Source organism: Rhamphochromis sp. 'chilingali' (genome assembly GCF_963969265.1).
Source record: "Rhamphochromis sp. 'chilingali' genome assembly, chromosome: 2".
NCBI lineage: Eukaryota > Metazoa > Chordata > Actinopteri > Cichliformes > Cichlidae > Rhamphochromis > Rhamphochromis sp. 'chilingali'.
The window spans coordinates 33,069,254-33,086,378 of record NC_137930.1 but is presented as its reverse complement, the minus strand read 5'-3'; the positions used below and the strand labels follow the sequence as shown (position 1 = coordinate 33,086,378).

The window sequence follows — 17,125 nt, the reverse complement described above, 5'->3', positions numbered from 1 at the left end:
TCAAATAAAAAAAAAAAAACAGGAAATGGGGGCACAAGTTTGAATGTATTTTGGATTTTTTTTCCTAATCTAGTCAGCAGGCCAGACTTCAAAATTATTGAATTATCAAATTATCAGATTTATTATCAAAATCTGGCAAGAAAATTGCAACTGATGCATGTCTACAGAAAATGTATGAATAATGTGCTGCACTTGCACTTGAGTTGTCTGCCATTCAGTATTCCCATATCACACTCTTTGTGAGAAACTATTTCAAAAACTGTACACTGGCATGTCCTCTTTGTTGTAAAGATGGGTCACTATCTTACATTTCACTTCGAGATGGATAAAGACATATTTTTGCTTTCAAGACAGGCACCAGTCCAGAGATTAATGCTCTAGTGATTACGTTATCAGTGTAGCTTTTTAGGTGTTTCCTACCGTGCACCATAAAAATGAACAAAATTATATGTCTTTTATCAAATAACACATAATCTGGCAGCAATTTAAAGACCATTTCAGTGTAAAACCACCAATGAATTTAGCAGTGTTTTGCAAGTCATTTAGTTACATTTCCATTTTCCACCATTTGGCGGATAATGTGATGACAAATCCAACTGCTTTTAAATGATGAGTCTTTTACTTGGGTAATAGTATTAGTGTCAGGCAACTGGATTCCCTTTTACTTTCCATGGCCGACAACAAGTAAACAAGTACTTTATTGATGACTGTTTCCGACTGATTAGCTCCCTAATCCTAAACAAGATGTTGGGTGATCAACACCAATTCTGCCAGAATGAGGTTTGATACTGAACATCTGACATTTGCAAGATTAAACTAATGTTTCAACACTCTTTTCATAGAAAATGTCAGCCTTGCCTTCTTTGTGTAACACATCTTTCATTTTTAGTTATGAATGCTGAAGAAAATAATTTATTATAGGACTGTAAAGAGTTTATAAATATAAAATGACTAATATCTGTGCATGACTTCAAGTTTTACAGGCGCCTGGGCAGTGACAAAAGTAGAATTAGTCATACAGAAAGTGTCATTACACTTCACAGACATACCACAGCGTACATGTCTGTCCACAGGCTGCATTGAGTTGCTGTAATATCACACCAGCAGATGCAATTAAAGCCCTGAAGGGATTATTTCAAGCTTTAAAATAAAAGTGTGCCCTCAAGGCATTCAAACAACAATGTCTAGAGCCTGCACTATGAGGCTGCACCGTGAAACTTAAGCCTAACGTTAGCATTTCAATCCCTTATAGCTCCTACCTCCTAAATGGCCCAACTCCTGTGTGGCACAACACAAGCAGAACACACACAGGCCCAAGCTTTATCACACAATCCATCAGCTATTGAAGCCTTGTAAAATAAAAAGTTATGGAAAAAATAACAAAAATAAGATCACTAATAAAAAGCAAACAAAGGAGAGGGGCTTTAACGTAACTCTTTGTCGAACTATTTTCTATAAAATCTGCATTATAAAAATCATTTGCTTTAATTCCGTCAGAACTGCACTGCATCTTTACCTTTATAGTGCTATGGGAAAAAGTGAGCGCTAAATTGGTTTCAAAGTTTTCCTTAACACATCTAAGCTTTGATTGGCGTTAGAGAGCCTTGATTGCTCCCCTAAGACCTTACACACAGTTCTTTTCTACAGCCATGGAGCCATGATGTCATGCAAAGTCCATCAAAGACCACAGCAGTGGAAGGGACCTTTATTACTCCCACAGAGAAAGGGGCTAAGGTCCACCTCTCTCTCTCTTTCACTTGAATGTGCTGTGTTTCAGGCTCCTAGCAACACAAACGCCTAAACACGATGTACTGAAAAGTGGCACATGACATCACGGCCGCCGCTCATTTATAATTTATTAAACGCGTGTTCCATTTCTTGTAAAACATTTACACCTTTTTCACATTTGTGTTGTTGAGTCCAGAAACAGTCGAGCTTAATGTGTATTTTGAAAGCCTTACTGTGAGACACTGGTCTGTTGTTGGTTTAGGATTTGCTGCGAGGTTTCAGTGGGAGGACAGAACCCAGAGGGGTACAGACTGCGTCTGGAAAATGGTAGCCAGCCATGGTTCTATGATAAAGAACCCCTTTTTCCCAACAGCCAGACAATTCTCCTCATTGTCACTGCAAGTGTGAACTGTGTTCCAACCACTATAATCCCTTCCATGTGTTTGGGTAGTTGCGGTGTCTGTGATCGGGGGACGGTCTGTCTTCTCAGTAAGTTCAAGCCTACAGACATAACCACTGATGAGTTTGATACTAAGAAGCACGACTACGGTTTGCCAACACACCCAGAGCATATAGCTCAAAAGATGTCTTGCAACCTCTCCCTTCATAGAACTCCAGAAAATATGAGTTGACAACCCTGGCAAGACCACGAAATAAAAGACAAAGTATGCGCTTCAAATAACACACAATATCTTTTATGTATAGTATGTTTGCTGACAATGCATGGTCCTCTTCACAGAGAAAGAACATAACCGCAGTATGTCATTGTGTCTGGATGCTCGGGACAGAGCTGAAGGGGAAGTACTGTTGTTCAAGATGTAAGAACTGGCTGATAATAAAGGACTGTCTCTCTCTTTACATGTGGTTAGCTTTTTTCTGAGGATGTGAGACTCCTGTATGAATAGGACTTTTGTTCATCTTCTCCCAAGCTTTCATCATGTTTTCAATTAAACCTTTGATGTAGAGGATAGTTAAACCTTGCTGCTTTTCATTTATACACTGTTTTTTATTGAAAAATATATAGCTTTTAGGGCAAAGTAGGTAAGCACGATTACCACCTGACCGTGCATGTCCATCTATAAATGTAATCTTTCTACTGGAAGATGCTGCTGAGTGCAGCTGATGGTCAAATAAGGTATTCTTGTGATTATTGTATTTTATAATACTACATATGCATGTATGATCATTAGAAAGAAAGTACAGTATATGCAGTTTGGTGTGTGTCCACGCCTGTGCATTGTGAGCCGTTAGCTTAGGCAGGGTCTCACACTGGTCTGGGCGGTTAAGTAGTGAAAAAGGCTGAGCTGTGACCTCGTTCCAGTTAACTGCTCCTGACAAAAGCAAGTCAGCCGAGTGGCATATGCCGTCTGACTCAAATCACGTCTTATCAGATGTGCCGCGCCTCACGACCACAGGGCAGTGCCACCATCTTTATGCTCTAAGCCACTGCACTTTCAAATCAAACCACTGTTCCCCACCTTTGCTGAGCAGCAGCAAGAAGCCTCAACAATCTCGGTTATGGAATCACTCATAGTTAACCGTTTACAAGACCACCTGTACAGTTTGGGTTTGGGTGGCATTCGAAATATGTAAAACACAGGTGTCAACAATAACATTTTTGTTTTTCCTTTCTTTATTCTTTAGCATTAATGAAATGAGAATTTTTTTAAAGCTTTGCAATATAATGATAGTATGCAGATACACCTTAAGTTAAGCATAATACTTGTGTGTATACTGCTTCTCTTAGACAGACTAATCAAAAAAGTCAGCCAAAATGATATTTTTTCTTGTTATCTAAAGATATTTTAACATTACAAAAAATGTATTTTCATTATTTTTTGAATAATAAAGAAACAATTAAATCGCACCAGTACGGTAACCTTCGGTTTGTTGGACGCATTTGCCCTCACATCAAGTGTTTCAACAAATGAACCACTACAGCACTGTAAATACTAAACCAGCTATAATTACTGTAAGTACAGTATTAAAACAGTTGGCACTAACTGAATCAGTTGTTACTGGTTCTTGACACAGCTACTAAAAATGGTGGGATTGGCTGTGAGGCGGTACAAAAATACCCCAGTATGCTGACACCACAGGATATTTTTCATGAATGCCATAATGTAAACATATTTTTAAGATTAATGTGTACACCTAAAAAGTTATATCAAAACACTAAAGCACGTGTAAAAGATTCATTGAGACAGAGCAGTTTTTCCCCACAACCTGGTACACTGACAGTTGCTTCAGTATATTTCATGATTTACTTTTAATTTTTCAGGCATCTGATTGGTTTATGATTGAGCTAACTGCTAACTAGCCGTTTTTGTTTCTCTGCTCAGTTGGTTGTTGTGTGGTCCTCAGTGTCATTCAGCTTTCTCAAGTCTCCTGTCCCACTATTGGACAAATTAAAAATCCACCATAGTCTAATATCAGCTCTCCACCCCCACACGTGTGCCTCACTATCATCACAATGTAAATCAGTGAAAAACATTGCAGGTTCAGCTGAACCCACCAAAGTGTTTTGCTAACTAAAAATTTCACCTGCAAATAAAGAATACCCCTCCAGGACAGAAATGGCAGTGCAGATGAAAGTGTTGGAATCATAAAGTGCCCAGGAATAAGAAGGAGAGGGTAGGGAGAAGGACGAGGGGCTTTCTAGCAATGAAAGATTTTGGCTGCTTTCACAAAGTGCTCCTAATCCACTCTAAACTCCATTACATGTGGGACACTTTCACTAAGAAGACACAGATAAGCTCAACAATAGCGAGGAGAGCCCATCCAAAAAAAAAAAAAAAAAAATCAACAAACATAAAGAAGGGCAGCAACCACATTTTGGGGGGAAACTATTTCAATTTTAGATATGGCACCAAACTGAAACTGGGCCACTGTATGCTTTGATGTCTCAATTGTTTGCGTGTGTGCATTTAATAGCAAAGAAACCAAAGCTTATTGATGGAACAAAAATGACAGAGACAAAGGGAGAAAATGGAGATGTTGTGACAGAGACAAGGATAGAACAAGACTGGGAAAGTGGACAGCCAAAGAAAAAGGATGGATGAATAGAAAGAGACGAGAGTAAGATATGGCAGGGAAAAAATATGCCTCAGATATAGAAGTAAGAGTGACAGAGCTAAACTAGTGTGGGATCCCAGTTGAATAGGACTTGATTAACTGTGCCACAGGGTCAGAGCAGGGTCTCTGTCTGCTGGGGCCTGGCTTACGAAAATGATATGTGTGCATATATGTGTGAGTGTGCAAGTTTTGACTGTAATTTGCACTTTTGAAACATGTGACTGCAATTTGCAAGACACGATATACGTAAATGGTTTTTCTGGTTGGCTTAGGGCAGCTGCACTTCTCTGTGATCTGAAAGGGAGCACAGAGAAAACCTCATGAAACCTAGGATGAAGGCTTTCTGGTTTCTTACAGTATGAAAAATGTAGCATTAATGGGTGTTCATTTTGCCCTAAACACACTACAGCTTCTTGCTACGAGGCTTTTTTTCTTGATCTTGTGTAATAAATACAGTGCACACCTCACATTTACAGAGATCTGCTTTTGCCCCTCGTTAAAAATGGACAGTAGCAAAACTTTTGGTCAACAATATCTATATAGAAGAATTAAGAGTTGTAAAAGGTAGAAGGGTCATTAACTTAAATTTTTGCCTTTTGTAAGTGCCTCTTGTTGGCCCCAACAAAACAACCAGCTACTAGTAACTCACTTTTTTCCTCATTTATTTCTTTGTTTTTAATTTGAATTACAATTATAGAATATATGAAATCCACTTTATGGATATTGGATATATGGTAGTGGATATTTAATTTCCTTCATCACATTTCTTCCAAAAATAGCTAACTTTAAAAAACATTTGTTAAAACGCACAATAATAAAATTACAAAGTAACTTAATGCATTTTGGAGTAACATCATATTTAAATCTATATGAGGAAACAGGTGGAATTGATTCTATTAATGTTGTAAATTTGCAATATTGTACTTTGCCTAAAATAAAAAAGCAACCCATGATGTGCATGACTCTCAAACCTCAAATGAAAATGTAATTAAAACTAATGAAAATCAGAATTTGGTCTATAATGAGAGATCTATAGTGCAAAAAACTGTCAGTTCTTTATTAAAACACAACATATAGACAGCAGTCTAAGTTCTCCAAACTTTTTCCTTTTGATACAAAAATAAACCACACTGTCCCTGCAGTGGTTCTACTGACATTTTGCAGACCACACACCTGTTGACCATTTTGGACATTTTGGATGTGAAAATCCTGCTGACAGTGTAAGATGTAGTGAATAAGGTCCCAGTCGCACCTGGCTTACAGACTGATCAGTGACCACCTAGCAACCGCTCACTGTGAGGGATAATTTAGCACTCCCTGACCACTTGCAAGTTGCTGAAGGTTGATCAAAAGTTGCTGGGAAGATAAGACCTGCATATTGCTTTCGCCTATAATTTGAATGAAAGTGATGGATCTGTCTACAAACACCGTCCAAGCTCTCCAAGCTGTACTGAAACTTTGAAAAGTGTGACATAAACCAGAAACGAAGACCATTTGCCTTCAAACCAAAAGTTTTGAAACATGCTGGCACAACTTCACAACTCGTTCTTTCGCACTTTCTTAGTAATACTGCTGCTTGGCCAATATTTGGCAAGCTTTTGCAAACAAACATGAAAAACTACAGACATTCATGGAACTCTGCTAGCAATTAAAGCTATCAGTAGGAGGTCTTCAGTCCAGCATCTTCTCTGTGACCAAATTCAAGGAAAAACTCCCTTTTAACAGGAAGAAACCTCCGGCAGAACCAGGCTCAGGGAGGGGCGGCCATCTGCTGCGACCGGTTGGGGTGAGAAACCTTTGGGCTAACCACGAGAGTTCCAGGTTTAAACTATTTCAGGTATTAGAAAGTGCAAGCAACAGCTATGGCTGTGAGTATCAAAGAAATATATCTTTTGGTTTATCAGAAAGTGAGCAGATAACTTGTTGTCAGTATGCTTACTAATCTCTATAAAATCATCCTTAAAATGTAAACTTTTAAAAGTGTCTCTTAACAGGCCTCACCTGGGGGCTAACGCTAGGACCGTAGCCCATGCCAGGTGAGTTCATGGAGTGAGGGCCCATGGGTGAGCTGATGACAGAGAAGGGTGAAGCCAGGCCATTCATTGGAGAGCTCAGCGTACTGATGGGAGAGTGGAGAGGGCCTGAGGGCCCCATGGACGTTGGGCTGAGTAGAGATGGGTGCATTCCACGGTGGGAGGTTGGTGATCCCAAGGGCGAAGAGGTCACCTGGCCTGATGAATCTGTTCAGGAAAAAAAACAAAAAACAGAAAGATTACACATTTTATCTTGACGATTCCAATGAGCAAAGAAAATCACTGATAATAAACACGGGTAATTCTTACCATCCCGTCATATTTTCTTATGATAATAAGGTCTTTTGAGTTTGCCTTCATAAGATTTTCAAAGCAAAATGAGACAGGAAAAACCTGATGCAAGGCTTCACAATTTGGACCAAAAAGCCACTTTGATAACTAAGTTTTGAATAAACACTCAGAATTCTTCAAAACAACGCTCTCACACTTGGTTTCTTCCAGCCAGGGTCGTTGGCACCGCAAGGCTAGCACATCTGGTAAAGTGTGAAGGCAGTTCTTTAATGTGAGTGCTGTGCAGGAAAATGGACAATTCAGCAAAAAACACTTAAGACAATTAAATCCAACAATCACCAATAGTGGAAAAACCACAAAGTCAGCGGCTGAACGGTTGTGGGTATGGGCAGAATGTCATGAAAAGCTTGTGTACATGAACAGGGTGTTGGTTTTCTTTACTCTGCTGTTTTTCTCCACCATCATTTTTGATGGATTAACATATCCTGGGAAACTTACAAGTAATGTACCAACCATAAATGGACATAGTTTCCAGGTCTGAAAAGTGAAGCCAGCGTAAAAGTGCCTTAAACTCATGTAGTTCCAAAAAAGACTTGTGGTTGCTTAGAAGTGTATGGAAAGTGACATTCGGCTTTCTTAATCTGCAACTTCATTAAACACTTTCCTGATGAGTCTCACCTGCTAGTCTCAGGTCAAACTGAACAGAAGATTAAATCCATTTGTTCAACTGTGGTCCGTCTAAGAGTCACAAAGGAGAATAATCCAGGAAAGGCTTGCTAGCTAATGATTTGTCAACCATAAATCATTAGCCAGCGAGTGCACAGTTTCACAATCTCATTCATCCCTAAGTCACTACATCTGGTTTCCAAGATGGCTATGGCCAAAAAGCTGAAATCACAGATTTAAGTGGGACTTCACAAACCAGTAGGTGATGTCCTGGTGGCAAGATACCCCTTTTAAACTGTCTATGGTCTTCTCTTTAACAGTCAATCCTGTTCCCAGCTATGTGTATAATGCTTAACACAAAGAGCAGAGCACACCGTGAAGTAAAGGCAAACGTAGATATACAATGAGACAAAGGAAAGAAACAAGTGTGACATTAAAAGAAATAAAACACAGTAGAGACTTATGGATATGGGGGGCCATGGATGTGGTAAACACTTAAAAAGACTGTATAACTTTACAAAGCAGTTCTGCTGCTCTCTCACAGACTGCTTCGTTCTGGTAAACTGAAGTCCTTCCTTGAGGCATCTACGAGGTCAGGGATATACACTGGATTTATATTGCATATAGCTTATGAATGGGGTAGTAGTGGGCTCAGGAAAATGACAAGCATGACCTTGCACCACAGCTGAGGAGAATCCTGCAGTGACTGAGACTGAAGTCAGAATGATAAGGATAAGGTCATGTGTACAAAAGCTCATCTGCGCTCACAGCCCCCCCAATCATCAGAGCTACTCTTTATCTTGACTGAGCTTTCCATCTTTCCATCAGCTGTCAACACAGAAGATATGAGACAGGTGAGAACATTAGCAAAGAAGTACTGATATGCTGTGCTATGTCACTGAGACTTTGGCAACTTTGTTGTATGTGTACTGATAACAAACCTCCTGTCTCAACTTTCAACACTGCAGTTCAGTCTTGCATACTTTCCATTTATGACTGAGCCTGCCTTTGCTTCCATCATTCTTTTTTATAATCTCACATCCATCGACCCCATTTTTATTCATTAAATGTCCCACAAAGGGACACACCGTTAAGACACACCAGCTTTTTGAACATAAATGTATTTATAGACATTATAATTTATCAAACAACAGTGGCCTTATCAGTAACTGATTCACATAATTAGTTTTGCAAGCAAAATGCTGAACAATTAAATGTTGCAAAAATGTCCATGAATAATAATAATAATAATAACAATAATAATAACAATAACAATAATAATAATAGTGACATATCTCAGTGTCTCCAAAGACATTCCCTCATTTTTGTATTTTAATTTACAACAATTTCTCAATCCATTTTTATAGCTGGCATTAGAGAGCTGAGGTTCACATCAGTTTCTCTGTTGTCCTTAAATACCCTCCTTTATACCCTGTCCTATTTTGACACTGCAAGTTCACTCTGTCTGCTCTCTGCAGTGGGAGCATGGACACATGTTATGTAATGAGTTGGAGTGTGGCTTGTCTATCACGCTCCCACATTTTGTACGTGACCAGGTTCCTCTATTTTCTGCACAGTGGAAAAAAGCAGATAGCTAAACTAGTTAAAGGCAGAGATTAGCAACTTTAGTTTCTTTTAGGAATTCTCCCCATCCTTTTTATTGCTACGTAGCCAAAGTAACAGCCATACAAACTCAAATCATTTAAAGAAAAATGCTACAAAATACATTTGCAGGAGCACTGGTTTTAGCAGCACTCTGCACTGAGTACCAGTGCAGTTTTCAGCTGAGTCAAACCAAATACTTCCTGCACATCTTGCTTGACTCAAAAGAACTTCCTGTTAGAAACGACACACACACACACCCACACAGAAACACCCTATCCTTTGGAAAATAAACAAACAGACTTGTTAAAAAAGGGGCTAATAACAGCTCTGTATCTAGCTATGTTACTTCAGTGTTGGATCCCATGACTGATACTTCTTGAGCTTCTATCTGTATGATTAGATTTTTTCCTCCAAAAATATGTGCCCACACACACATAGCTCCAAAATAATTCCCATAACCCTTCTCCAACTGGGTTTCAATTCAAGCAGATAAAACGAGAGGCGGTATTAGAGTTGCCAATCTGCCATTGTAGCTCTCAGTGGGGGTGGAGGGTAGGGGAGAGTGGGACTCAGCAAACAGAATCCCAGCAAGGCCCCACCTAGAGGGGGGGATGACAGAGACAGGCTGGGAGGTAGATCCGCCTGTTATGTCTCTTTTTTCCCCTCCCATTCATTCTTTATGTCCCTCTTTCTTCCGACAGCTTTTGGAGAAGAGGAAAATCCAAAGCAGAACACTTTTCCCCTCTAATGTTCCCCCTCTTTATGACCAAGCAGCGAACCATGTGGTCACACTGGATTGTATGTGGATGGTCTTGTTTGGACAAAGCTCCCAGAACATAAAGATTTCTCAATGCGAAATATCTGTGTGTGCGTTTGAGTGTACAGTATGCGTGTGTATGTTTACTCTTGTTGGAGTTGGGTTGCCAGTGTAGGATTACAGCAGGATGAAAAGGACTCTGTCCTAATCCTCCCCGGAGAGGAAAGCAGAAGAGAAAATTAGGGTAGAGGAGACAAGGAAAGAAAGGATAAGGAAACAAATAATGGTTGTAAGGACAGAAGAGTGGAGAAGAAGAAAAAAAGCAGAAAGGAAGATCCAATGAGAGAAGGGGAATCAAGAAGAAACAAAACAAGAAGAATGACAGAAGAAAGGAAAGAAATGACTAGACTGGACAAGAAAAGTAAGCAAGGAGCAAGATGGAAATAAGGTTCCTCTGTACATACACAAGACATGTGCATTTAGGTTTAAATTAAGCTTTGCCAAGTTCTCCTTTGAGATAAAGTCCCGGCTCACACAACAAGATCTCAAATTCCAGTTTCTGTTATCAGTTAACTATAAAAATACAACTCAAAGAATCTCTGTAAAATCTTCAACCAACACTTTGACTTTAAGCCCAACTAATCAAGGAAAAAGAAGTGGAGAAAAAAAAAAGGGGGGGGGGGGGGGCAGCATTGCCACTCCTGCCTGCGTTTCTTCATATAGCCAATTCCATCTTAACCTGTTAAACTGGAAATGGGAATATGCATCGTGAGCAGTCTTGGAAAAACAACCTCTGGCAGCCGTTTGCACTGTATGCAAGATATGAAATAAACCTGTTCAAAAGATAAGAGTGACTGTAAAGCCAATCACTGAAAAAGGGCAGGGCAGGTAAGAGCAAAAATAAAAATTAAGATAAGACTTTATTGAATCCATGACGGGGATTTTTTTGCGTTACCTCAGCTCAGGTACAGATATCAAAATACAAATAAGTACAATCAATGAAAAAATAAGTAAGATAATACATTATATACAACGGTAGCACACACAGTATGTGATTATGGATATGGTTGTGGAACTATGCAAGACATAAACTATATAGCTTAACATAACTATTGTACCACTACTATTCCTATGTACAGGGAGTGCAGAATTATTAGGCAAGTTGTATTTTTGAGGAATAATTTTATTATTGAACAACAACCATGTTCTCAATGAACCCAAAAAACTCATTAATATCAAAGCTGAATGTTTTTGGAAGTAGTTTTTAGTTTGTTTTTAGTTTTAGCTATTTTAGGGGGATATCTGTGTGTGCAGGTGACTATTACTGTGCATAATTATTAGGCAACTTAACAAAAAACAAATATATACCCATTTCAATTATTTATTTTTACCAGTGAAACCAATATAACATCTCCACATTCACAAATATACATTTCTGACATTCAAAAACAAAACAAAAACAAATCAGCGACCAATATAGCCACCTTTCTTTGCAAGGACACTCAAAAGCCTGCCATCCATGGATCCTGTCAGTGTTTTGATCTGTTCACCATCAACATTGCGTGCAGCAGCAACCACAGCCTCCCAGACACTGTTCAGAGAGGTGTACTGTTTTCCCTCCTTGTAAATCTCACATTTGATGATGGACCACAGGTTCTCAATTGGGTTCAGATCAGGTGAACAAGGTGGCCATGTCATTAGTTTTTCTTCTTTTATACCCTTTCTTGCCAGCCACGCTGTGGAGTACTTGGACGCGTGTGATGGAGCATTGTCCTGCATGAAAATCATGTTTTTCTTGAAGGATGCAGACTTCTTCCTGTACCACTGCTTGAAGAAGGTGTCTTCCAGAAACTGGCAGTAGGACTGGGAGTTGAGCTTGACTCCATCCTCAACCCGAAAAGGCCCCACAAGCTCATCTTTGATGATACCAGCCCAAACCAGTACTCCACCTCCACCTTGCTGGCGTCTGAGTCGGACTGGAGCTCTCTGTCCTTTACCAATCCAGCCACGGGCCCATCCATCTGGCCCATCAAGACTCACTCTCATTTCATCAGTCCATAAAACCTTAGAAAAACCAGTCTTGAGATATTTCTTGGCCCAGTCTTGACGTTTCAGCTTGCGTGTCTTGTTCAGTGGTGGTCGTCTTTCAGCCTTTCTTACCTTGGCCATGTCTCTGAGTATTGCACACCTTGTGCTTTTGGGCACTCCAGTGATGTTGCAGCTCTGAAATATGGCCAAACTGGTGGCAAGTGGCATCTTGGCAGCTGCATGCTTGACTTTTCTCAGTTCATGGGCAGTTATTTTGCGCCTTGGTTTTTCCACACGCTTCTTGCGACCCTGTTGACTATTTTGAATGAAACGCTTGATTGTTCGATGATCACGCTTCAGAAGCTTTGCAATTTTGAGACTGCTGCATCCCTCTGCAAGATATCTCACTATTTTTGACTTTTCTGAGCCTGTCAAGTCCTTCTTTTGACCCATTTTGGGGACTGCAAAGCTCTCCAGCGAGTAGTGCGGTGCTCTGAGCGGATAATTGGAGGTGAGCTTCCCTCCCTCCAAGACATCTACAGGAAGCGCTGCCTGAGGAAAGCGGGGAGGATCATCAAGGACTCCAGTCACCCCAGCCATAAACTGTTCAGACTGCTTCCATCAGGAAGGAGGTTCTGCAGCATCCGGTCCCGTACCAACAGACTGAGAGACAGCTTCTTCCATCAGGCCATCAGACTGCTGAACACGTCATAGACACCTCAGCTTCACTACTGGAACTTCAACATTATGCACTCCACACTGTATATAAATGCCACTTGTTTTGCACATATTCAACTCTGTATATTTTATATATTTTATTATTATTATTATTATTTTATTTTTTTTTTTTACTATTTAATTTGTAAAAATGTGGACACACACACACACACACACACACACACACACACACACACGTAGGAAAATATTTAGTATACACATCCAGAAATGCATACACTATTATATATTGTACATATATTTATTAGTTTCAGGTTGGCCATTCTTGTATTTTGCTCGTTTGTGTTGTTGTGTTTGCACATCTCTGTTGCTTGTGGGGCTCGCACACAAGAATTTCACTCGCATGTGCTGTGCCAGTGTGCCTGCACATGTGATGTGACAATAAAAGTGATTTGATTTGATTTGATTTTGCCAAAGGAAAGGACGTTGCCTAATAATTATGCACACCTGATATAGGGTGTTGATGTAATTAGACCACACCCCTTCTCATTACAGAGATGCACATCACCTAATATGCTTAATTGGTAGTAGGCTTTCGAGCCTATACAGCTTGGAGTAGGACAACATGCATGAAGAGGATGATGTGGACAAAATACTCATTTGCCTAATAATTCTGCACTCCCTGTATAGACATGTACACACACACACACACATGTGCACACTAAATATACATTTGTATACATATACATACATATATACCTGCGCATGTCCATACACATAGAAGGTCCATTATGCATGAAGTGGTGACCGTGGATGTTCACAGTGTCCAGTGAGTCATGACATCGTGATTGAGGAGTAATAGAGTCTAACTGCTGTTGGGATGAATGATCTGTGAAAGCGCTCCTTCCTGCAGCGAGGGTGTTTCAGTCTCTGACTAAAGGAGCTGCTTAGCACACTCACAAACTCATGCAGTGAGTATGTGAGTGTGAAGCATACTGAAGCATTCGCGAAATGAGTGGCATCTGCCTCTCTTCATTGGCAGTGAGGCGGTGGAGAGGGTGAGCAGTTTTAAATTCTTGGGGGTAACTGTGACCGAGGACCTGTCCTGGGGCAACCATATCACCTCAGTTGTACGGAAGGCCCAACAGCGCCTCTACTACCTGAGGAGACTGCGGAGCGCACACATTCCCAGATCTCTGATGTTGAACTTCTACAACTGTGCCATCAGCAGCGTTCTGACGTATGGATTTCTAGTGTGGTTCCCCAGCTGCACCAAGGCCGATCAGCAAGCACTCCAGCGGGTGGTGAAAGAAGCTGGCAGAATTATTGGAACAAGTCTGCCAGAGATCAGTAATATCTTCCCCACTCGCTGTCTGAGGAGGGTGCACAGTATCCTGCGGGACCAACATCACCCTGCGCGCCACCTTTTCCATCTGCTGCCCTCAGGGAGAAGGTACAGGTCTATACAGGCCAGAACATCCAGACTGGCCAACAGCCTGTATCCACAGGCTGTGAGGCTCCTGAACTCTCTGCCCCCCTCTCACGGACAATAACCATATCCAACTTCTTAATAGCAATGAACTGGTCTGCATTGGTGCATCATATCTTTATTCTCTTCCCCCTCCTGCCCCCCCCCCTTTCTTAAATAGATAACTATCATATCTGATATCATATCTCACAGTACAATAATATTGAATGGGTTGCATTGTTGTATTTTGTCATGTTTCTCAGGTCTTTGTCTGAATTTCTACGAACATTATTGCTAAGGATTGTCTTATTGCATTGGAGTCACACTGGGTTAAATATGTACACTTGGGTTTTAAGGGGTATTTATTATTTTCTTCTTTTTTTTGGGTTGTATGGAAGCCCCAAACGCAATTTCATTGTTCTTGACAATGACAATAAATAAATAAATACTAAATACTAAATCTGTCCAGGTTCTCTTAGCGTCAACTTAGAAAAAAGGGTGACTCACAGCTGTAAGCCACTTAGAGCGTTGCCGACTGCAGGCTCTCCCTGCCAATTTGTCAAAATCGCTGGGCACACAAAAACAAGTGACAGCTACAAATAAGCAAATTAGAGCTTGTTTTGCTGACAGAGACAAAGTTCTCCACTTATCACCTCTCCACTTCATTCAAAAGTCTCCTACATCTAAACAATGCCTCCCTCCCTTTAGCTTTCCTTTCTTGCTCTTTCGTTCTACTGTTGAGTGTTATTACAAGGGGGAAATTTTGCCAATTTATTATCTAGCTGTTACTCACTTGTGTGTTTAAAGATGATAAACGGATGAAAATCAGATAAGAAGGGATAATGAGATGACAGATCAATGCAAAAACAGGAACATGTTGGAAGCAACCTGTTTACATTTTTTCTGACAGGTGAGCTGCTGCAGTTGTGATTAATGACCACCCTCTCTCCAGAAAAAAAAACGACACCATCTGTTATCTGCACAACAGCACTGGTGTAAACAGTACAAAGAATTTCTGGTCTGTACAGGATTAAAGTGAGTGGGATGTTAAAAGGGGTGCGATTTAACTGGCGCGGAGATGGGTTTGGTTGCTAGCACACGCTAGACAGCACATTTTATTCATTCGTGTAAGCTAACAAATTGTTTTGTAATTTTAGACAGCAGGGGCAAAATCCCATTCATATAGTCTCATTCTAACAGTCAATATTTTAATTTAATCACCTTTACTTCCATAAATTTAACCACTCCTACTCTGGAGAAATCTATAACTTATATTGCACCATATGAAGTTGCGCTTAAATTTTGGATGGTTGCTCCATTTGCTGGTAGTTGAAATCATGTCTCAGAGGTACAGGTATTCAAATATAAAGAAATCCTAACCATGTGGACCTATTTGGAACTGTTCAGAGCACCTTGTTCAATTCATGCCGCAAAGAGATAAGCCAGTTCTAAATGGTAAAAGGGGGATTAACGCAGTGCTAGCAAGGTTTACCTGATAAAACATCTGATGAGTTTACTTATCTACATTGTGCGTACATCTTGGATTTAAACATTTTCAAAGCATCTCAAACAACATGCTGGATCAGTCTGCTTGTTAGCATTAAAGTAAAACAATCAAGCAGGAAAAAAACCCTCGCCGTTCAATTTTCAGCAGCTGATGCACATAAGAACTTGTGACAACATGAAAAGATAAGCAACCACTGTTCTCACATAAAGACTACAAATAACTCAGCTGCCTTCAGAGCTAACACCATTGGTTGCATTCCCTAACGAGCCCATGAGATTGTGTTGCCCCTGCCACCAGCAAGGGATGATGCATTATAGATGGAAAGTGCACCACTATAGTCGGAACAATCCTGAGAGCCGATGAAAAGTGTGTCTTTCCTTTCTTTAGACTGCTGTCTCACAAATGACTTCTCTGGCTTCATATGCTTGTCCTCTCAGCGTCTCATTCACCTTACTTCGGAACAACCTGTTTTGTCTAACCTTTTTAAAAACACATTCACAATCATAGCCATGTGCCTATACAGAGGCAGACAGATGCTCATTTTTCATTCCATGCCTAACTCTGCTCCTCTATTATTCATCTACTAGTGCCACAGTGGAGATTTAGTATAATGCAAGGGCGTGGGATGCTACAAAAACAGAAAGCGAGAACAGATAAATCTCAGTAAATCACATACTTTATGTCCAGTTGCCTTTTAGCTATTAAATCTCCTGAATCATCATCAACAGAATTGACTGTCAGTAGACAAAAATCATAATGCTCTCTCTCTTTCTGTGTTTGTGCATACACCACTGCCAATTTTAGTTTAATACCTCTATAGCTTGTGTCCAATCCCATATTCTCTGAAGACTTTGTTCAGTCTTTCAGTGCAGAAAAAAATGCAAAAACAAACAAACAAAATATCCAAATGGGCTTGATGTAGACCCTTTGCACAGACGACGTGCTTTCTATACTAACCGTGATTGGCTATGGCTAAGTTGGGGAATGATGGCATAGGTGAGAGACCGGCCAGGAAACAAATGATCATTACACAGACCGACTTTGCAATAAACGAAGCAGTCATGAGTCACTTGCACCTACACTGTGGCACTTTAGTAAACTGCAGCTCCAAAGAAAAAACTGGATAAAAGGGTGGCATGTTAACAATAACACGGGCCCTGTTTTTAATGCACCCCTCTACCCCACACCTTCTGTTGATTTGAGGCACCAAGCAGTATTTTTTTTTCCCTTTTTCTTTCTTTTTTTAAATTCTTCGGAACAATGTTTTAGGACATCGTCTAGGTGAGTCACTT

General features: G+C 40.2%; 1 protein-coding gene across 2 annotated transcripts in view; it reads right to left on the bottom strand.

The window, feature by feature from the left end:
* Positions 1–17,125, bottom strand: part of rxraa (retinoid X receptor, alpha a) — a 115,101-nt gene that overhangs the window by 40,744 nt on the left and 57,232 nt on the right. For both annotated transcript variants that reach the window (XM_080876472.1, XM_080876473.1), the window contains exon 3: positions 6,805–7,043. In XM_080876472.1, coding sequence (XP_080732598.1) covers positions 6,805–7,043 — 239 coding nt within the window. The remainder of the gene's footprint in view (positions 1–6,804; positions 7,044–17,125) is intronic.